A 22,230-nucleotide genomic window follows, 5' to 3' on the forward strand; every position below is an offset into this window, starting at 1 on the left:
AGATCTCTTCTTGAAAAAGACAGGGCTGCAGTCATCTTTGGCCTCAGCTTCTATAAAAACCCAGCACAGCCTTGGCAGCCCTCCTGGAAAGACTTGTTTCCTGAAGATCCATTGATTTAACAAACTTAACAAACTTAAATAACAGAAGCTATGAAAGAGACATTTGCAGTGAGCATTCTGAAGTTATGAAGCAACAAACATTTACTAGACCACAAAAATTTCTCTGATACCATCCATCATGTAGATGATACAATTTAGCACAATAAGAGGGAAAGTTACAATTGTTATTAATTGAGGTCTGCAATGCACATACAAGTCTTTAAAAATTAACCGTCAAACCTATTGGTTACTACAATTTATTTCTGGGTCCAGACAGAAAAGTCCATTTATTTCTTGGGTGCTTACTAAACGGGGCCATTCTGTTGGATAGGATCTATGAGATGAACATTTTATGCTGACAACATTGAGTGTTGAAATAATCGGTAATCCCTGCTTCGGATTTGACCAGTTAGATTGATAAGGACCCAACAATCAAGGAGATACAGGCTCCAAACATCTACTCCAGAAAGCTGTCAGGCTGCTGGGGGGAAGTGGCTGCCCCACTGTAGGGGCAGAACATCCAGCATTGGAGTTCTACTGTTCTACTTTAGGGAAAAGGGGAGGAGCCCAGAGAAGGTTAAATCTCCCATCTCACCCTTGGCATCCCTTCCCTCTGTTCAGACTTCATACCTTCTTCTTCTCTAGGACTCTCTTCCATCCTTGTGGTCACTGACCAACTCAGAAGATATTGCTGGAGAGACAGGAGGTAACAAGGTCCCCAAGACTGGGCTGGTGGTCAGCCCAAGGACCCTTCCAAACTCACTTCCCCCAAACCCTGAAACGTCTTCTAGCAGCCAACACTTGGGAAAAGTGATCCTAAATCCTACCCTGCTCTGGAACTGTGCATTGGGCGGCTTTCCCTTATTGGGGCAGGTATGATGTGGTGACTAACCCGACCTACAGCTCTGAATGAGGGCTCTGAGAAGGCTCAGACCACTCACTGCATCCGTGGCCCTACAAGGAGATGGTTCCATGGAGCAAGCACAGAAGTAAGGTCACAGCGTGCGGAGGCTGTGGGAGGTACTAGGGAGGAGGCTGGCGCTCTGACCCAAGCAAGGATTCTTTTTTTTTTTTTTTTTTTTTAAGATTTTATTTATTTATTGGACAGAGATCATAAGTAGGCAGAGAGGCAGGCAGAGAGAGAGGAGGAAGCAGGCTCCCCACGGAGCAGAGAGCCCGATGTGGGGCTCGATCCCAGGACCCTGGGATCACGACCTGAGCCGAAGGCAGAGGCTTTAACCCACTGAGCCACCCAGGCGCCCCCCAAGCAAGGATTCTTAAGGACCCCTTAACTCTGAATAATCACCTCTTCTCTTCCTCCAGTTCTGGGGCAATAGATTCCAAAAGGCCCCTCTTTCGAATCCCAAAGTGAGGAGAGCCCGATTCACAGCAGGGCACGGATTGTGGGCAGCCATCTACTTGACTCAACAGCTGTCCGTCCACCTGTCTCCCCAAATCCTACTCCTGTACCCCAAACATCTGGTCTCCCAGAACTTTGGAGAGTCTCCCTTGCTTTGCAACCCCCCCCCCCGGCCCTGCCTCCACTCACGACACGCAGTGGAGGTGCCCCGCGTGTAAAAGAAGACGTTGGAAGGAGTAGCCCCCGTGGAGGACCCCTTGGGCTGGGCACTCATTCATTCCCTGAGTGGAAGGCGGCGGAGCAGAGGCCAGCCCCGCGGCGAGGCCGCCCGGAGGCGGACTTGCCAGGTAAGCCCGGCGGCCGCGCTGGGACCCGCGTGTGGCGCCCCGCCGGGCTGTCAGCGCGCGCGCGGGACGGAACCCACACCCACCCCGCAGCGCGGGCAGCGCGGGCGCTCGGGCGGGGGCCGGCAGGGGGTGAGCGCGGCCGGCTCGGCCCAACCCGTGCGGGGGAATCCAGAGCCGCGGCGGGCGGTGGGCCGGGCGGGCCACGCCGCCAGCCGCCAGCCGCCAGCGCTTCTTCCTGCCCCGCGGCCCCGGAGTCGCGCGGGCACCGACCTGCCAGCCGTCTCTCCCGGACGTTCTTCCACAGCAGATCCCAGGCTCTGGCCGTGGAATCCCGCAATTGCTCACTGATGGACCGCCTGAGCTGCGTCGGGAAGGGTTTCCGTTTGCTGGTCATTTTAGATCCGTCCTCATAACGACCAGCGGGCTCGCCACCGCCACTCCCGCGTGGCCCGCAGCTCAGACGCCCGGAGACTCGAGACGCCCGGCGCGGGACGCCCGCTGGGATCTCGGGACCCGCCGCGGGCGCGACATGGGTCCGCCGCCGTCCCGCGCTGGGGGCTGCTCGGCGTGCGCGGGCCGGGATGCGCCGCCCGCCCCGGAGCCGTGCAAGGTTAACCTCTGCGCTCCGTCTACTTCTCTACTCCTTTCCCACTTTCCCTCCCTCCTTCCCCTCCGCTCCGCGCTCCGCCGCTCCCCTCCCTTCCCCTCCCTCCCCTGCTCTCCGGGACAGTCTAGCGCCCCACTCCTTCCCCCAGGAGCTTTTGCTCCCTCCCTCCCACCCTCGCCGAAGCCTGACAGCCTGGCCCGGTGGCCCCCACTCACGGAGTTTCCACTCCCTTTTCAGTTTCACTCGGAGATCAGGGGCTGTACCATACTCCTATTTCTTGATAGTTTCCATTTTTAGGTTTCAGAATCGCCACCATCACAACCACCGTGACACAAATTTTGAACTATGCCACAGCTCATAGTTTTCCTGGATTCAAGTCACTTGAAATCATCTATCTGATCAGTTTGGCTGACATTCTTTCGGAGTTGGGATACTAGTGTCCTTGGGTTTTATGTTAATCTTTCCTGATTTCATCAATGAAATGATCACCTGACTGCAATCAACGATGAAATGATGTAAAGAGTCAGAGTATTACAGCCACTGCGTTGGAGGAAAATAACTTGTAAATATTAAGGTCAAACCGCCAGGAACCCACATTAGAGTTACATACTGCGGAAAAGCATTAAAATCTGCATGCACTTTTAAAAAGTGGATATTAATGAAAATTGAAGAATTTTAAGGTATTTTTAGTCAATAACATGAGGCAGGGTTATAATTAGAAATTAACTGATTCCTGCAGGGAAGGGGGAGGAGAGGCACAGGCTCTTCTAGAAATACCTGAGAAGGTGGTGTCCAAGTCATTTTACTGGGCTCCAAAAGCCTCACTCATGAGGGCAGTGCTGGTTCAGGCCTCAGGGTGTCCTGCTATTCCCAATGTTCTGCTTTCTAAAGTGCTTGGTGGACCTTAGAGAAAGTCATTTTGACAACATTTGACGCAACACTTTGCAACCCAACAACATTTGACGCAATCAATGATGTGATTAATGTCACACGTTTCAACTTTCGTGAGAGGAATTGAAATGTTTCAAAATATTTCAAAAGAGAATTTCTGAATCATTCAGACAGTAAAATTTCTTGAAATCTTATTTCTTTTAAAATGTCTTTGAAACAGACTGCTAGAAAACCCAGTTATTCCACTGTTTTGGTTTTTTGTTTGTTTTGTTTTGTTTTTTTAATTTCAGGCGTTCCATGTGAAGTTTGACAATGAACTGTCAAATCCTTTCTCTATAATATAAATTGCTACTGATTTCAGGAGTGGAATCTATCAGCTACCTGAGGTACTCCTGTTACAATTTTACACTTTTAGTTAATAGTCCCTCCACTCCACCATTTTCTACTGTTGATAGAAAATGGGAGAGAAATGATGGAAAGAACAGTCTTTATCTTAATTTGTTATCTTAAATAACCAAAAATGTTCACTAATGAAACAGACTTCAGAATGAGCTGGAAAGTAATGATTGAGCTCTTGTGTGCCATCCTGATAAACCTTTGAAATTGTCAGTTATGAAGCAATAAGTCATGGATCAGAAATGGACTGGAAACTATGGCGGCCAGTTATACACTAATCCAGATAACTTTCTGGACCCATGCCAAAAACCCTTTTGATTACATCCTCTGTTTTGTACGCATGTAGTTGGTAACGAAATACCCTGCACAGAGAAAAAGCCTTTGTTATCTTAAAGTGACTGCTATACAGTAGAACAACAAAATGTTTCACAATTACATGCCTAGGGAAGCTGTGTGTTCAACTCTTAAAAAAGGACCTAATTGAATCAAATGTAGGCAGACGTTGTAACAATGTTTCCCCCAGAATAGAACCCTACAAGGAATAGTCCAGCTATATCACTGATCACTTAGTTCCAAAGATCCTACACCCCTACTACTTTTCTATTTTAATACGTATTTTACATTCAGATGGCATGGATTAGGCATTTTCTTTCAATGACAAATCTGAAGAGAAGTTCTTGCAGTGCAAATTTGTTTAGCTCTGGTTGTAGAAGAGTCCCTGGGTTCAGGATGATACAAGAGAAGCCAGATGCAAGACTCAAGTGATCTTCCCAGAACAGATGCCGCCTGGGCAGCTTGTGCGATGCAGCTCAGCCCAGCTCCCTGCCTGGCCCAGCTGCCGGCCTGGCTGCAGGAAATCCCACAGCTGTGGACGTGTTGCCGCCGCAAAGGCAAGGCTTCCAAACTTACAGGAACCTCAGGGCTCCTTGGAGTCTTGTACACAGGCTCTTAGCATCTGCAAGCCCTATCTCAAAGCGGAACCTTCAGGGAAACTCCTTTAAGGACTAATCCCTCCCCCCACCCCCGGGGTCTTCACCTTGAGCAGATGACAATAAGGTCTACTTCAAAGAAAAGGAATCCCCACCCCTGTTATCTAAGAGAGGCACCTCTTCCTACTAAGACATAGTCCTCCACCTGTGCTCCGTTTACTGTCCTTTCTTGTCCCTATGAGGACTTGGCTACATCAGTTATTGCCTCTATATCCTTTACCCTCAACCTTCCTCTGAAAAGGCTCACCCTTCCTTAAACCAAACCCAAACCCCCATAGCAAGGTGTGCTGCCTCTATCTTGTTTCTCTTGGAAAAAGAAATCTTCCTTTATCAACCTGCAATCTGGCCTCCTCACTACTGCACTGAAACCTGTCTTACCAAGGTCACCACTAATTGTCTGGTTGCTAAATCTGATGGATGTTTTGTGTTGTTGTTGTCCTTTCTAGGTCATGTGGACAATGGGGCACTGCTGGCCATTTGCTTCCTTATGATGCTGGCTTGTCTCATGGCTGTTAGGCTACATGGCTGAGCTGTTTGTCCTCAGAGCTCCCCCCTCCCCCCGCCGCCCACCCAGTGCTGGCATTGCCTACGTTTCAGTTTTTAGCCCACCTCCTTTTTCCTCATGTTTTTGTGTCCTTGGGTAATTGCATTCCTTCTCACAGTTTCATCCCTTACCTCTCAAGGCCCAACTTGGTACACATAAAAGTACTTGTATTTGAGAGTGTGGCTGGACACAGGATCACAGGGGAAGGGAGGGAAAACTGAAGGGGAAGAAATCAGAGAGGGAGACAAACCGTGAGAAACTCTTAAGTCTAGGAAATAAACTGAAGGTTGCTGGAGGGGGATGAGAGTGAGGGGGGGTAACTGGGTGATAGGCATTAACGAGGGCGTGATGTGATGAGCACTGGGTGTTACGTGCAACTGGTGAATTACTGAACTCGACATCTGAAATTAATGATGTACTATATGCTGGCTAATTGAATTTAAATCTTTTTTTTTTTTCAAGATTTTTATTTATTTGTCAGAGAGAGCACAAGCAGGGGAGCAGCAGGCAGAGGGAAAACAGTCACCCTGCTGAGCAAGGAGCCTGATGCAGGACTGGATCCCAGGACCGTGGGCTCAAGTCCTGAGCCCAAGGCAGATCTTAAGCTACCCAGCCACCTCAGCTAACTGAATTTAAATTAAAAAAAAAAAAAAAAAGAAAGAAAAAGAGTGTGGCTGAAGGCAGAGTTGTGTTTGACTCTGGTAAGTTTCTGCCCCTCAAGGCTACTTACCTATAAGATTATACTGTGCATTTAATGAAATAATCCACTTGTCACAAAGAAAGCGTCCAGACAATGAATGCTACGCCACTGCTGTCCTAACCTTATCATTATCACACTGCTGTCCTATCCCTAATCTTTCCTGAGCCCCTCCAAGGGGCCTTTCCTGACATCCAGTCTAAATAACTGCATTACTTCGTCTCGAGGCATCCATGAGTGCTATAATTTTCTTTATGGCACTTAACCATTTCACACATTTTCTTGTTTGTTTGTGGTCTCTCTCCCAGGCAAACCTGGAGCATCCTGAGAGCAGAGGCATTGTCTGCCTGGCCCACTAGTGCATACTCAGCACCTACAACAGTCCTTGGCCGTATGTTCAGTAAAAACTTGTAGAATGAATGATTATACCCCAGCATTGTGTATCATTTACCTTACTAATGGGTATCTCTGATTTTCCCTGCTCTTCCATCTCCAGTTCCTGTGTTATCCAGTGATACCAGCACCTGTCACGTTCCTCCAGAATTCCTAATACCATTTCAGTCTTTCTCTGCTTCTCCGTCTCCAGAGTACCGAGTTTGGTCAAATTTTCTTCTTTCCTCCCTTGAATTTCTTCCTATGAGATTACTTTGGAAAGCTATGACCCTCACTCAGCTCTGTCTTTGTACATTCCTCTGCTAAAAAACCTTCCCCGACTTTTTTTTTCATTCATCCTTCAGGAATCAAGTCAGATTCCTTCTGAAAGCCTTCCACAGATCCCAGTGGCTGGGGGGTTCCTCCTCTCCTGTGTTCCTATGGGACACCTTGGGCCCAGCAATTATAGAGCATTATGAGTAACTGCTTTCTTTCGCCTCCCTGCTGCCCTGCCCCAGTCCTGAGCTCCCCCAGCTGGGACTAATACTTTTATTTCTAAATCCCATGTGCATTTCTTAGTGAATAGCCCATACTGGGATCATCTTCTGACTAAGTAAATATTCTATTGTAGTTTTAGATGACTGGTTATTTAGTTATTTAGATGACTGGTTACTAGGGTCTGCTCCTTAGTATAAATATAAATTTTAATTATGCCTGTAGCTGTGCGGCTTCATTGTCATTAATTATCCCTCTCTTTTCTTATATCAAGTTCAGTAATTTTAAATATACAACACATAATAATGATTATAGTTTTTAAACACAGAACATTATAAATAGAAACATTAAAATTACCTGTAATATTGTCAGAGAGAGAGGGCTGATAACATCTGAAAATTTTTTCTTTTCAGTTTTTTCTTTGCATGTTTAAAAAAACTGGAATAACTTTCACACCAAATTTTGAAAAATGTTATCACTTCATACTAGATTGTGAGAACTTTCCCAGTCTACTAAACTTTTTTAAATGTACTTTTTGGTGAATATTTAGTGAATACGTTTCTGCTGGACAGACACATCATAATGTATTTTAAAACCTTCATAAGTTTGGACATTTCATTCACTCCTAATTTCTGATATTACAAACAATTCTGTCACTAACAACTTTCACTAAAAAGGAGAAAAAAGATATATTTTTCTTCAGCTTCTCTTAATGTTATATAATGAAGACTCCTCGTCACTGTACCCACAGCCACGAGCAATAAGCAAGCCTTGCCATCCATCCTCCGATATATAAGAATGCCGGTGGCCCTGCAATCCCATTAACTTCCTATCTTTCCTATTCCCCCTTCTACATTCAGCCATCCTGTGCCATCACCCCTTAGCATTAAGAATGGAGAAGTTCTTGTGCAGAGTATTTTGTTGTCAGAAGGCTCTGTTTAGAAAAAGAATTCGGTTTCTTCTAACTGTACCAGGGCCAGCAAACCCTTGCCAGGAGCCTATGGTTATGAACCATTATTTCACGTTGTTTTCAGCTTTATTGTAGGAGACTACCTTCCTCAGGGCCACCCATTTCCCCTCCGTGCACAACAGAAGGGTAAAGAGCTCCCCGTGACTCTGCAAGCATGCTCTTTCCCCCAGAGAAAACAAGCTGTGGCAACCATCCCTTCAGCGCTCCCTTCAGGCTATATTTCAGGGCCTTGTTATGGAGATTCTGAAATGTAATCTCATATTATTGATTTCCTCATTAAAAAATGCTGCTGAAAGTTCTGGAGAAGCTGGCTTTCCTGCTGGATCCTTAGCTCTTTGTCACCAATCTGTACCTGTCCCAGCGGGTGTGTCTTAGTGCCTGGTTGCCAAGCTCTGAATCCACCAGTCTCCTAATGCTAACAGCTGTGACTGTTGCTGTTGGGTTTTGTTCTGTTAATTAAAATATTGTTGGGCTCCAGGCTTTCTTGGAAGCAACTTTAACGTTAGCTGTGAACTCTGCATTGCCGATCAAAATCTCTGGCTGTGTTCAGTATTTTCCTCGTACGCTGATAAATGCCTGGAATCCCCAGGTTTAATGTCATGTCCTAATATTTCACTGACTTCACACAGATTGTATTTTTCATGTATGTTTTTGGGGACTATCATTACCACATGGGAGATCCTGGGTCAGCGTGTCACAAATCACTTATCATATTCACAGGCCACTGGAACCGAAGGGTGTCTAGTGATTGGAATCCTCTTGATGCCCGGTTGCGGACACCCTGGGGCATCCTTCCTCCTGTTCATTTAGCCATGATGGTTGAACAAATATTAACTTCCTACATAACCGTGCTTTATTACATGGATATAGGCAAAATGACTAGTTAAGATTCATCCATTTTGCAATGACTGCCTGTATATGGAGGCTAGTTTTAGACCTCAGCATGTTTGGGAACACTCAAACATACACTGTGAAGCACTATCTTGGTGCTACCCAGCTCTTTAAGGTCAATAAACATATCATCCGAGGGGTCAGAAAGGCAGTTTTCTGGCTCACTTGGGCAGTGAAGTGGTGAGGCAAGTAAAGGAGGAGTAAATACCTGGGTTGATACCCTGGCTCCCACCAACTGGCTGTGTGATTTGGACAAGTTTCTTTTCTGTTCCTCAGCCTTGGCATCTATAAAATGGGAATGATGATAGTGCTGCCTTCAGAGCGTTTTTGGTAAGGATCCAGTGTAATAATACATGTAAAATACTTAGAATGTTTCCTAGCATATAATGAGCATTCATTAAATGTTAGCTATCATTATTAACATTATTTGGCCTATGCCAATTCTGAAACTCTCATGAGATTCCAGGCCAGCTAAATTCTGCACAGCGTCATACCAAAAAACAAGAAGACACTAAAGAGTGGCAGAGAATAGGGATGAACTGGGGAGGAATAAGAATAGAATTCAAATCTCAACTTGGAGAATGATAAGCTATAGGACCGGTAGAACCTACTGAACCTCCCCAAAACATCAATTTCCTTACTTGTCAAATGCAGACAAGAACATTTGTTCTACTTACCCTGATCAAACTATGTGTGAGAGAGGCTTATCAATTCAAAGTGCTATTCAAATGGAAGCTGTAGATAATAGGAAAGATTGGGGACAATCTATGCTTGGAGCTGGTACGTTGCCTACTTGCATTTAAAAAATGTATTCATTCAACAAGTGTCTTTATCTGGAATGACACAGGTTTCCTCTGGTTGCCCCATGTTCACCTACTGACATGAGTTAAGGGCAGTTAAATGTGTGGTATGCACAGTCAGAAGGGGCTGGGACTCTCTTCCCCTTCCCTGGGCTGACCTCCCACTGCCATTTTATTTATTCCACAGATACATATGGAGCAAACCCTGGGCATCTTGAAAGACAGGTAGCATACAGTCCACGTTCTAGAGGCAAATTTTTTGGTGAAATCTCAGCAGTTAATTCCCAACTTGTTACTTAATCTGAGTAGATATGATACTTTCTTTAGGAATTTTTCACTAATAAGCATTTGCCCCAGTTAAGCATTACATAGGATAAAGCACTTTACATAGCTTACTTAATATAACAAATACAAGAAGTAGGCATTCACTTAAAAAAAAAAAAAAAGGCAAAGAAACAGGCTCAGTAAAGTTATATGACTAGATGGTCCACCAATAAATTATAGAACCAAGACTCAAGGCTGATCTCCATGGTTAACTCCAGCTCTCACTTAACTCCCCCACAGTTCCCTTGCCTCTCCCCAGAGTCCTTGTCCCTCTAAGCTGATAGTGTTTCTTCTCCCTTGTTTGTAGAACTTTAGAGGTTGTAAGACAATACATTATAATCATTAGAGAAATGTCATCTCTGGGGTGCCTGGGTGGCTCAGTGGGTTAAAGCCTCTGCCTTCAGCTCAGGTCATGGTCTCAAGGTCCCAGGATTGGGCCCCACATCAGGCTCTCTGCTCAGCGGGGAGCCTGCTTCCCCTTCTCTCTCTGCCTGCCTCTCTGCCTACTTGTGATCTCTCTCTGTCAAAATAAATAAAATAAAATAAAATAAAATAAATAAAATAAAATAAAAAGAAATGTCATCTCTGTCAGTCATGAGAATAACCCCATTTTATTATTTAAAGTAATCTAGAGTTGACTTTTACTCAAATATTTCATTAAAGCTGCTGGAAAAAGTCTTGTTATCTAATAAAATTTCTGGTTTTTTTTTCATGAAACGAGGTCCTCAAAATAACTTTGGTCCTTCAGTCCCTGATTTTTTTCAGATGCAATGATGGGATAGGAGGACAAAGACTAAATTCTGTCAACACCCAGTGACACTTGTTGTCACTAACAACACTATAAGGAGTATAAACAGTAGTTTAACATATATTTCAATTTCTGATATTTTAAAAAGTGTAAACTTCAAGACATAACTTTTCAACAGAAATTGTCTAAGAGTAGCTGATTTTTACAAATGTTAAATGTTTTCCTGTTAGTGCTTTATAATAATGTAGTGAATACAAAGGGAATTATGTTTAAGAGTTTCTGGGCCAATGGAAATTACTTTTATCATTTATATGTATTTTTCTCCTGTCTGCTCCTCTTAGTGTGGCATTTTTTCCTCCCATATAGGATAATTCTTTATTTTCTGTATCATTTCAGTTGTGCGCCATTGGCCATTCACTACTACTAATATATTTTTGGTATAACTTATTTCTTGCAGGCATCATTGAAAAGAAAAACTCCTGATATTAATTGGAAAAAATTATGAGTCCAAATCCATCCTTGGAGTCCTGGGAGATCTTTCTGGATTTCACTGATACGATGGTATCTCTATTCTATTTGTGTGACCAGGGCCTCTGTTTCATGTATCTTTGCATTCCTTGTGCCTGGAACGGTGCTTGGCACATGGCATTCTCAAAGAAAATAAATAAAATGGATGACTGAACTTGATTTTCTTAACTCATAGGTCTCCGCATAACTCTCTCTTCTTCGAGGCCCTTCCTGACCACCTCAGTGTGTCCCTCTTACATGATTAAGCCTCACTAACTCTGACCACAGTGCATGCCCACGTGATTATTTTAAGTCTGTTTATTTTGGCTATTGCTCAGCTTGCCCCTTCACTAGACTGTAAATTCGACAAGAGCAGGGAATTGTCTTTCTTCCTGGGCTCTCATTCCCAGCAGCTAAGGCAGTGTCTGGTACAAAGTGGACACTTAATGGATGCATGTGACAAATGAATCAACGATACGTCATTTGCTAAGAAAGCTCATGTGACCACGGGATCTTGTCCCATGTCTTCTGCAGAGTTTAGTTCCTTCAACTCACAGCTGCTGAGGTCTTTGTCTCCAGCGTCCCTTAATCCACCCACCCCCATGGACACGCCCTGGGCTAAGTCACCGCCCCACAGTGCTGTGCTTCCAAAATCTTAACCTTCATCTCAGCTTCTATGATGATCTCGGATCTTTCCAGCATTCCTCATCTTGTCTCATGATCTTTTGCTTTTCCTCTCTGGCCTCTCTGGCCTCACGCCCTTCCAACCCTTAGCTTAAAGTTCATGAGCCAGCCTCTCAACCATTTTCTCATTACACACACACACACTCACACATTCACACACACACGGCTGTTTTAGTTTCTAGCTCTCTCACGCCTGTCTGACAAAAGCTCTATATCCATTCTTCTTTCCAGGTCACCACACGGTGGCTGAAATCACAGAACCACATGGACAGGTGACACAATGCTGATGGACTGAGAGCTGCTAGCATGTTCATGCCATGTCTCTGACTGTCATTCTTATTCTCCACTGTGGCTGTCTCAACGCCCCCCCCCCATTCTCTGCAAAGCCATACACACTCAAAATAATTGTTTTTACTGTGGCAATATACACATAATATTTATCATTCAACCATCTATTGTATACGATTTGGTGACATTAATCACATTCACAGTGTTGTATAAACGTCACAATCATCTGTATCTAACATTCTTCATCCTCAACAAAAAAACTGTATTTATATAAAGAATTTCTTCTCCCTCCTGCCCACAGTCCCTGGTGACCTCTATTCTATTTACTGTCTCTTTGAGCTTACATATCCTAGGTACCTGCCATCTGCCATGCACGCTTTTCCCTCTTGCTCTTGGCATCAACACTTGCCTGATGCTTCCCAAAGGAAACAGAGAAACTGGCAGTTCCTTGAATGCATCGCACCTTCTTCTGCCTCAGTACCTTTGTACGTGTTCCTCCTGTCAGGAATACACTGGCTCTTCCTCTCAATAGATCTCCCTAAACTACAGAGAGTAACTGCTTCACTCCCCCATTGGATCATGACCCCCTTGAAGACAGGGAGTAAGGTTTTAATTTCTCTATCCCCAGTCTGGAATATGGTGCCCAATACATGGTGAGTACTCACTATGTATTTATTCCCTAGCCTGAAGAGTGGGCTAGGGAAGATGAGTGTGTCCAAGTGTTTGTTACCCACTTAAACGTTAAAATATTTTGCATCAAGCCATGAGACAGACATGAGTAGATATGCATACAAATGTATGTCCTAAGTTACAACTGATAAAATAACCAAGAATGACAGGAAATAATAGTAATAAATTATGGGTTAAAATTATTAACTATTTTCAAATACTTAATCACGCAGATTAATTTAAAATAGAATTTAGGGGTTTTTTCCCCTCCAGATTCTACATTTTTATAATGGAGAAAGTTAATCTGGTCATAAATTAACTCCCTCCCTTCACCCAAACCAGGGTTGGAAGCCAAGGTTTTCTGTATTAAAATATGTATAAATGTAGATAGTTAAGAAAGTTATAACTATTTTAAATATACAATAGAAATGAAGTGGGTTAGCTTTAATATGTAAGAGGATACTGTTAATTTAACACATATGTTTTTGGGGACTCCCTGACTAGGAATACAGTACTGTAAAACAAAAAAATCAGTAATATCTCATCTAGGGGAAAATATAGCTTTCTTGTGGGTAAAGTGTGTGTGGTTTAAAAGGAGAACAGAATAACAGTTAAGAAAAAGAAAAATAAAAAATAGAAAAACTGTAGGATGTGGATAAGAGCAGAAAGGTAGCAGCTAAATAAAACCAGAAGGAACAGAGAAGGGCTCCAATACTGCATACCAAGGTAGTGTGGCAAGAACAAAACACCCTAGAATTTAGCCTGGAGGCAAAAACTCCAGAGTAAGAGGCAGTTGGTCACCTTTCATGATAGCAGGTGGTAATCACAAAAACAACTGATTTAGGCTCATCTGAGCCTCAAGGAGGAAAGGACCCTTATCCCCTTGAAGAGACAAAAAATGGGGAGTGAAGGAAAAGGAGGGGCTGGGGGGGCTGGACCAAACAAAAAATCCATACCCTCAAAGAATTCAAGATGGGAAATCTAGAGACAGAGTAACCGGAATTGGGAAAGGTATCGTTCAGCACCTTTAATTTGGACAAAGGGCATGAAGCAATATCACACTGTAATTCTGATGCACATCGGCAATGCACAGCTGATGTCCCATCATTCCATTTCCCTGTTATAGGTTAAACTGCATTAGAAGGACTCGTATCCCACATGAGAGCAGTCGAGGCTGGAGGAGAGAGCCCTAATGGGGAGGTGACAGCAAGGTGGCAAGGCTAGAGATTCTTCCCACTGGACCCGTAGGTGGTGAAAACCAAAAGACTTTGTAGCAGAAGAAATGCTGTGTATTTCATCAAATGGGCTTTGTAGATGAATCATGGGCAAACCAAACATAAAATGCAATCCCTCGGCTTTCAGTACCTTACAGAATCCATCAAGCTCTCTGGAACACTCATTCATGAACTATAAATTCGTAGCAAGTCAGGTGTCTGACCAGGAAAGCATGTTGCTTTGTCTACTCTCCATTTGGTAAACTTTTCTTGATACAACTATAAAACATAATCATTTTCATTTGAGACATTAACTATTCCCGCTCACAAATTCTTTGTTATTTTCCTAATTTCTCTTTAATGGTTTTATTTTTCCAATTTCATGTTTTTTTTTAAATTTTTCATTTTTTATAAACAAATATTTTTATCCCCAGGGGTACAGGTCTGTGAATCACCAGGTTTACACACTTCACAGCACTCACCAAATCACATACCCTCCCCAATGTCCATAATCCCACCCCCTTCTCCCAAACCCCCTCCCCCCAGCAACCCTCAGTTTGTTTTGTGAGATTAAGAGTCACTTATGGTTTGTCTCCCTCCCAATCCCATCTTGTTTCATTTATTCTTCTTCTACCCACTTAAGCCTCCATGTTGCATCTCCCCTCAATTTCATGTTTTTAAAGAAGCTTTCATCGAGATATTATTGATGTGACACAGTCTTCACCCATTGGTTCTTTTATTTTAAGCAAATGTTTTCTTAATACTATTAGTTGGAAGTTTTTTCTCCCTATGTGCAGTATCATAGGTACAGAATAGCTGAAACTTGGCTCTGTAAGTGAGTTAAATGCACATATATATCACTTGGCTACGACTGTTAAAAATTCTGGCAAATAATGTTTCCTGAGATTATATGGTTTCCTTAAAAAAGGCAGGACAGGGGACAGAACTCTGTCACTGACACTAGAGGGATTTAATAAATACTTCTGAGGCTGATAAATATGTTTGTTCTTAGATTTAATAGGATTTCCCTGTAATTAATCTGGACACAATTAATCTTGAGAACAGAGCTATTACCAAAGCATTAATTCATTCTTTCAAACCAAGGTTTCTTAGAACTATTTTAGTCTGTGTTCCTAATGTTAGCTCTCTCATTATTTCTAGTAAAGCCATAAAACCTAAGCAGACACCTGCTTTTGATTTTTTATTTCTATTTACTCCTTTCAGTGTCCCAAGCACCTGCCTAACCAACTCACCAAGCTTTGCTTCCTTCACCACCATTCACTCCCGCCATCTGAGGCTGTGAGGTTTCTCCCACGTTCACCCAGCTTCTGAAACACCTGCAGTTCACAACAAGGATAGTATTGTCTGGCTGTTTTACTTAGCAGTGGGTTGATTTACCTGTCAAGATAAAGTTCACTGTACAGATTATTGGATCTCTGGATTAATGCCTTATAAAACAGCACATTTGCACAGTTCTATGCCTTTCATAAGCATTATACACTGATTTCTCTTGATAGGCTGGATATTATATCAACATTTAGTGAAAGGAGCCTATTGCTGGGGGTTCAAAGATGAACTATTATGAAAGCTAACCTTTTGGATTTGAGCTAAAAGTTTATTTTTTATGAAGGATTTTTAGAGGTTATGACAGAAGTTATCCATGCCCTATAAAAGAGTACTGTGTAAGTATCCAGTAGTCCAAGTTTGCCTTAAAAATACATTAAAATAAGTATATAGCAAAATGATTAATGACAGCATTAACAGCATGAACACTCATCACCCTTCTGTCACTGTGCAGATATTATATCAAGAAAAAGGGAAGCAGAATTTTCATCAAGTCAGCGATGTGATATATCATAGTGCAAATGACTTAACTCTTTTACCATTTTTATTTTATAAAATGTATGTTAGACATGAAAAAGAATGTTTCCAGCTGTTTCTGAATCTTCTTTTAATTTATTTCTCATAAGGCATATATGTGGGCAACAACTTTAAGCAGAGTTTTGAAACCTTGAAGACAGTTCTCTGCCTGAAACAGTTAATCAATGCCACATCTAAGCTGGCTTCAATTAAATTCAGTCCAAGAGAGCTAGCTGTGTTCTGGCTAATGGCAACAGAGAAGAAAAGATGGAAACTGTCATTTCCCAAAGGTGAACAGCTGTTAAAAAAAAAAAGGAAGGACAACAACTTTTTTTTTAAACTAGTAAAAACAACAATAAAACTTCTTCAAGTATTAAAAGTCATTCTTTATGGTTTAATATCCATTTGCTCCAATCTTGAGTGTGGTATTGTTAAATTCACTTCAACCTGTTCTATGTCTGCTTTTATCTTGGTGGGAAAATATCCCTAGATAAAATGGCAATGACCTACCTATCTGATATGCCTTTACCTTTTGTATAATGTAAACTAGTTAGAGAAGATTCAGGGGAAAACTCAGTTGTGACTCACAGTGTTTTTATCTTGCCCGAATCAAAGATTCCATTGGAATGTGATAAGTATTTCAATTTGAATTACATTTAAGAGGGTTTGATATTTTATGCAAAAGTAAGAATTTAGTAATCTCTCTGACTGTGGGTTGGCCCTAACTAATGCATATTGATTTAGATCTGTCACTTGCAGATATATGGCCACTGGGCAAAAGGGCCCAGAGGACCCAGTAGCTGTAGGAACTCTCCTCCCCTTTCTGATAACAGGGTTTGCGATTTCCTTCCCCTTCCTCCTTCTATCACTATTGTTTGGTACTGCCTATGTCCCCAGTCTCTCCTCCTACTTCAAACACTTCTTATCTTAGGGGAGTGAACCCTATGAGTAATCCCTCTCCCCACTTCCTCAAGGCACCCCTCCACCAACTCTTCTAGATATGTCCCAAGCCGAGTAACATCTAACCATCCCCTTCTCCCATTCTGGCCCAGCATATAATATACAGAAAAGCCCCTTCAGTGGAAGGTTATTTCTACAAAATGCAGATCAAACTTATGCCAGCCCTCTTTGTACTCAAATATCATAATTTGCATTCATTCACTCACTCACTCACTCACTCAAAAATAGTTTACATCCTATACTCCAGACACCATGTCGGGCACATGATACAATGATATTGTGCGCAATTCCATCTTTCCTTACTAACTTTTAAAAATAGAGAGAACTAATGAGGACTTAGAAGGGAATGATTTTATGTGCATTTCCTCCTTACCATTATTAGCAAGAGAACATCAACAACAACAAAAAGGTTTGAGAACCTCCACTTTAGTTAACATTTGCTGACCCTCTACTATGTCTTGGGCTCTGTGCTTGATGCCGGAGATAGCAGTGTAGGTACAAAGACCCTGGACGCTGGGTCATGAGCAGTCTCCCACAAGAGTGCAGAATAGAAAAAAATTGAGACTGAGAGCCATCCTGAACAGAAAGAAGGGGGTGGCTGTGGACATGAAGGCAGGCCAACTAATCCCAGGGTTGAGAGTGGCATTATGAGGAGGCAGCCTAACACTTCATGTGCCTTCCAAGGACTTCTATAGGCGGGAGTTTCCAGCTTCCGACTTCAGGGCCTTCTGGGAGGCCTTCCCTGTTAGAGACACCATCCCATTTTAACCTTCCCCATCACCACAAACATCCCCTCCTGGAATCTCTGACCAAGACAGCGAAAGCCACCAAGAGCCAGGAGCCAGAGTAAGGCTTGGGAAGTTAGGAAGGCTGCCGGAGTCGGCAAATAAGAATGCAGGCTTCCCAGTTAAATAATTTGAATTTCAGATAAACAACAAATCATTTTTGAGTCGAAGTGTGTTCCATGCAGTATTTGTAATTGTGTCGTTCTGTATTTATCTGACAACCTTTCAAGTGAGATAATATCTTTATTTCTATTTAGTCTCATTGGGCGTCTCAGACACCAGTACGGAAGTACTTTCTCCCACTTGCGGTTCTCAGCTTTCAAAGCATTGAGACATTTGGCAGTGGCCTTTGTAGGTGTTTGTTTTGTGTGCTAACACAGCTGAAAGCCTACCTACTTCTCCATCTTCACAGACAAACTAAACTTGGTCTTTTCCATGAAAATGGTTATTTCTCTTACTGAGATTTTCTTCCTTCAAATGTCTTGAAAATTGTCAACTTTATTCCATTTCAGTGCACCTTGTAGTGGCTACCAAAAAATATATAGAAATGCCCCCCCCCCCCGCAAAACCCCAAACTTGCATGTAAGTCAAGAAACTTTCCCCTCCCTCCTTCCCTCCCTCCCTTCTTTCCTTCAGATTTTATTTATTTATTTATTTATTTGTTTGTTTGTTTGTTTGAGAGAGAGACATGAGCTGGGGGAGGAGCACAGGGAGAGGGAGAAGCAGAATCAGTGCTGAACGTAGAGCCCAACATGGGCCTCCATCCTGCAACCCTGAGATCATGACCTGAACCGAAATCAAAAGTCTGACCCATAACCAACTGAGCCACCCAGGTACCTCAAGAGCCTGATTTTTAGCTGTCTTGAACAAAGTTGGGAAACAGATCTAGTAGTTCAAGACAAACTGAACATAGCCTGGGAATATAAATGTCTTCCAATGAACTACCACTTGTTTTAGGCTCGTAAACGAAGAAGTATCTGAAAGGCGCCTTTCTCTTTGTTTAAAGAATGTGTGTCTATGTTCATACTCATAGACATACATTGTATATATTTTAGGTAAATTTTGTTCTGAAGGCAGTTGGAAGAAAAAAATCTCCCTTGTTTTGGGAGCTACATATCATTAATGAATAGAGAATCCTTGATTTTAGTACACAGCGGGTCCTCAGTAAATATTTGTCAAGTAACTCAAGAAATATCAATAGATTCATAATCTTTTAAATTCTCCAGATATTTCTGATTTTGTACTCAAACCATAAACGATCATGATAGTTGAGATTACTACAAATGAATGTAAGCTGCAGGATAATGTAAATAAGCAGACCGCTCATGGCCTTTATCTTTTCTAGACTAGCTCTGTCACTGTCTAGAACAAATTACAACTTCTTTGCATCTCACCTGTAAAATGGGGAAAACAAGTACTTTACTTCACTGGACTGTTGTGAATACTAAATAAGTCCATATTTATAAAGCATTTAGAACAGGCACCTATAACTACCTATCACTATGAGCTCTTGTACGGTAATTGGTTATAATTATATTTATCACTTTTGATACTTCTAGAAGAGGAAATTAGTTTTGTATTTATGAGCCAATTGTGCTGAATCTTGGCTCCATCTTTCATTCTTAGCTGAGTTTGGGGAATAGGAGACACTGATTGCATAGCACAATTAGCTTCAGAAAGATACCAAGAAATTAAAAAATTTGCTAATTTAATTAATTGATAAGTTAGTTAAATACAGTAAGATTTCCTAATACTTAGGCTGAATTTTAATCTTGCCATACCCTTTGCATGTTCAGCTGGATTTGGGCAGTAGGGAATAGTTTGACACACTAGTCTCAGCAACAGGAAATTAACATACAGAGACCACCTCTTAGTACCATTTTTTTTTTAAATGTCCTAGGACTTCTTTTAATGTTTAGTTATAATGTAAGTAGAGGCAGAAGTAGACTCCCCACCAAGTAGTGAGCCCGATGTGGGACTCAGTCCTAGGACCCTGGGATCATGATTTGAGCTGAAGGCAGATGCTTAACCAACTGAGCCACTTAGGCACCCAATTCTGTACATTTTAACTAAAGTGCTAATAATTAGTTTCATCTAAAATCTGTCTCAAAGTTTAGGATCAATGGTGCCATCTTTAAATAAAGTGGTATAAAACATGTTAACATAACTCCTAATAGGAGGAAGGACTTCACTAACTCTCAGTTCTTTCCTTCTTCATTGTTAACACTGCTACCTTAGTGTGGTATTCGGTAAGTCTGTCTTATTTATTTTCATCTTCACTAGCACCTGAAAGCATACGGTACAGAAAAGTTCAGCTCTTTTTTTCTTTCCACATCTGCTTTGCTTAAATATCTGTTAATATTATATCCTTTCTGAAAAACTGTTAAGAAAGCCTATGCTCTCTCAGTGTTTGTATGTAGATATCAACCCTCCTGGATATCAATCATATTAGGATTTCACATTGGATAGCATTTTGTTACCTTGTCAAAAATACTTGCTATTTTAGCATTCTTCTTTCAGTAGGAAGGTTAGGACAAGAAAAATGTCAGTGTTTAATAAAGGAACAACTTGTTGATTACATCAGTACACATGGTTTACTCTAATTAAAAAGGTGAGAATTGATTAATAGAGTGCTTATCAGAAGGATTAACTGAAGGAAGATGATACATAATAGTGAGGACACTGAGCTATGATGCCTCCCAGTCCCTGAGTGTCATCCTAGTGCTGTCCTTAGTGAGCTATATAATATTAGGTCAGTCCCTTAACATCACTGGGTTTCATTTACTTCAATTGTAAAGTGAGAGAAACAGAACAGGTACTCTCTGAGATCACTTTTCTTTTCTTTCTTTCTTTTTTTTTTTTTTAAAGATTTTATTTATTTTTTGACAGACAGAGATCACAAGCAGGCAGAGAGAGAGAGAGAAGGAAGCAGGCTTCCTGCAGAGCAGAGAGCCCCATACTGGGCTCGATCCCAGGACCCTGGGATCAAGACCCGAGTGGAAGCCCGAGGCTTTAACACACTGAGCCACCCAGGTGCCCCCTCTTTTCTAAAACTATATGATTTCAGGTACATGTTTGATACTCAACACATGAACTTAAAACTTAAGTTGTTTGTATAATACCTATTGTTATTTTCCAGAACTGAAACTAGGAAAAGTGGTCACAAAATGGATTTGTTGAAATTCCAACTAAGGCTCAAAGAGCCTTAAAACAATAAATCTTGTCTCAGAAACACCTGCCACACTTTAGACTTAAGTTAGAACTAATCAAAGTCATAAAGGTCCATATATTCCTGGCCTTGACTCTCTATTCCTGTTAACCTCTTTTAATGTAAACAATCAGACAAATCACGTCAGAGCACAGGTAAGTGAATGAGTCAAGAATAGTTGGGGGGAAATGTTTAAAGCATTAAATTAAGCAGTTGGGGGAAATGTGTAACCTTTACATATCTGAGAGGACACAAAAAGTTTGTTCCAAATGGATCATTCATCACAAAGTCAGGGGTTGAGTAAACAGAGAAAATAGAGAGTTGTAATGAAAGCTAGGTATGACCCTGGTTAACTACCCACACATACCCTTTAAATACATTACATATGTGCATGAATGGGCCATTATTAGCTCTCATTTATGATAATCCAGTAGAGATCTTGTCATTGAACTACAGTTGTTCAGCAGTAATGTTTTGCACCAGAATTACTAAGCGCTTGACTCATGCCTTTGAAGTTGTTTTGTAATTCAGAATAAAAATGATCCCACGAAGGCAATCTCTTCTGCCTTCTAAATGACTTTCTCTTGCTTGACCTTTTATTATAAAAAATCAGCTAACTCTTTGTTGGGAGACTGTGTTAATTACTCAAAGAAGTTTTATGTAACCATTTCAAATGTGAACTAACCAGAACAATCAGAATTTCCATTAAGCTGTCTACAGAGTGCACATGATCACTGCACACTACACAACTAATGTGACTCTATAGCCTAAAGATAATTTGTGGTAGAAAGTTTTTCAACTAAAAATTAATCACAGAGCAGAAAGACCAGAATGTGAGGAAGATAATCAGAATTGTTAATAGAGCTATTATTAGTAGCTTTCTTGGCTTATAAATTAGCCAGGTAATGCAGTTCAGAAATAATGAAGAACTGATTATCTCTTTCATTTTACCATCCTACAAATATCCACTAGCTTTTTAAATTCACTACTGTCATATTAATGATGCATCTGATTCCAGCAAGACCAACAGGAGTTATACTTCAGGGAACATTCAGAATTTTTATAAACATCTTTACTTCCCTGAAAATTCATTCTTTCAGAGTTACTTTCTATTTCCCATCTGTCTTTGATCATGGGACAGCCCCTAGCCAAACATAAGAATTTAAACTTTCATCTGATTGTCCCACAAATAATTTCTCATCTCTTCTTGTCATACAAGAGCAATTAATTTTCAAAACCTCCCTGTGGAAGTTGTCAAAATTCTAAAGCTAGGGACAGTGATGGGTAATTTTCAGTATAGTGTTTTGAAGCCTTCTTTGTATATCTTAGCATAGTTCAATCCTGAAAACATTCACAATTATATTTGAAGTTCCTAAATCCCATTGGATTTGTCCTGAATAACTTTATAGCAAAGTTGATTTATATTTAGTTAGATTTTATCATAAATTTAAGGTGATAAATCATTAATTAAGCATCATTTAAGAACTCAATTAATCTGAAAATACAAATATTGACCAGACACCAC

General features: G+C 41.6%; 2 protein-coding genes across 9 annotated transcripts in view; one reads left to right on the plus strand and one right to left on the minus strand.

The window, feature by feature from the left end:
• Nucleotides 1-22,230, minus strand: part of STARD13 (StAR related lipid transfer domain containing 13) — a 523,725-nt gene that overhangs the window by 228,948 nt on the left and 272,547 nt on the right. For 2 of the 8 annotated variants that reach the window (XM_082700363.1, XM_082700374.1), the window contains exon 1: nucleotides 2,077-2,209. The exons of the other annotated variants lie outside the window; for them this stretch is intronic. In XM_082700363.1, the coding sequence (XP_082556489.1) occupies nucleotides 2,077-2,200 (124 nt within the window). In that variant the 5' untranslated portion in view covers nucleotides 2,201-2,209. Of the gene's footprint in view, nucleotides 1-2,076; nucleotides 2,210-22,230 lie in introns of those variants that run through there. 8 annotated transcript variants of the gene reach the window in all.
• Nucleotides 1,690-11,212, plus strand: LOC309848574 (uncharacterized protein). The gene is made up of 4 exons (XM_082700376.1): nucleotides 1,690-1,806; nucleotides 2,111-3,690; nucleotides 5,696-5,934; nucleotides 10,988-11,212. Exon 2 carries the CDS (start codon nucleotides 2,336-2,338, stop codon nucleotides 2,708-2,710), a length of 375 nt encoding a protein of 124 aa, XP_082556502.1. The 5' UTR covers nucleotides 1,690-1,806; nucleotides 2,111-2,335; the 3' UTR covers nucleotides 2,711-3,690; nucleotides 5,696-5,934; nucleotides 10,988-11,212.

This window comes from Mustela nivalis (assembly GCF_964662115.1).
Source record: "Mustela nivalis genome assembly, chromosome: 15".
Lineage (NCBI taxonomy): Eukaryota > Metazoa > Chordata > Mammalia > Carnivora > Mustelidae > Mustela > Mustela nivalis.

What these genes read in the sequence shown, in the direction of transcription:
- LOC309848574 (XM_082700376.1), top strand. Translation starts at nt 2,336, where the DNA reads ATGGGTCCGCCGCCGTCCCGCGCTGGGGGCTGCTCGGCGTGCGCGGGC.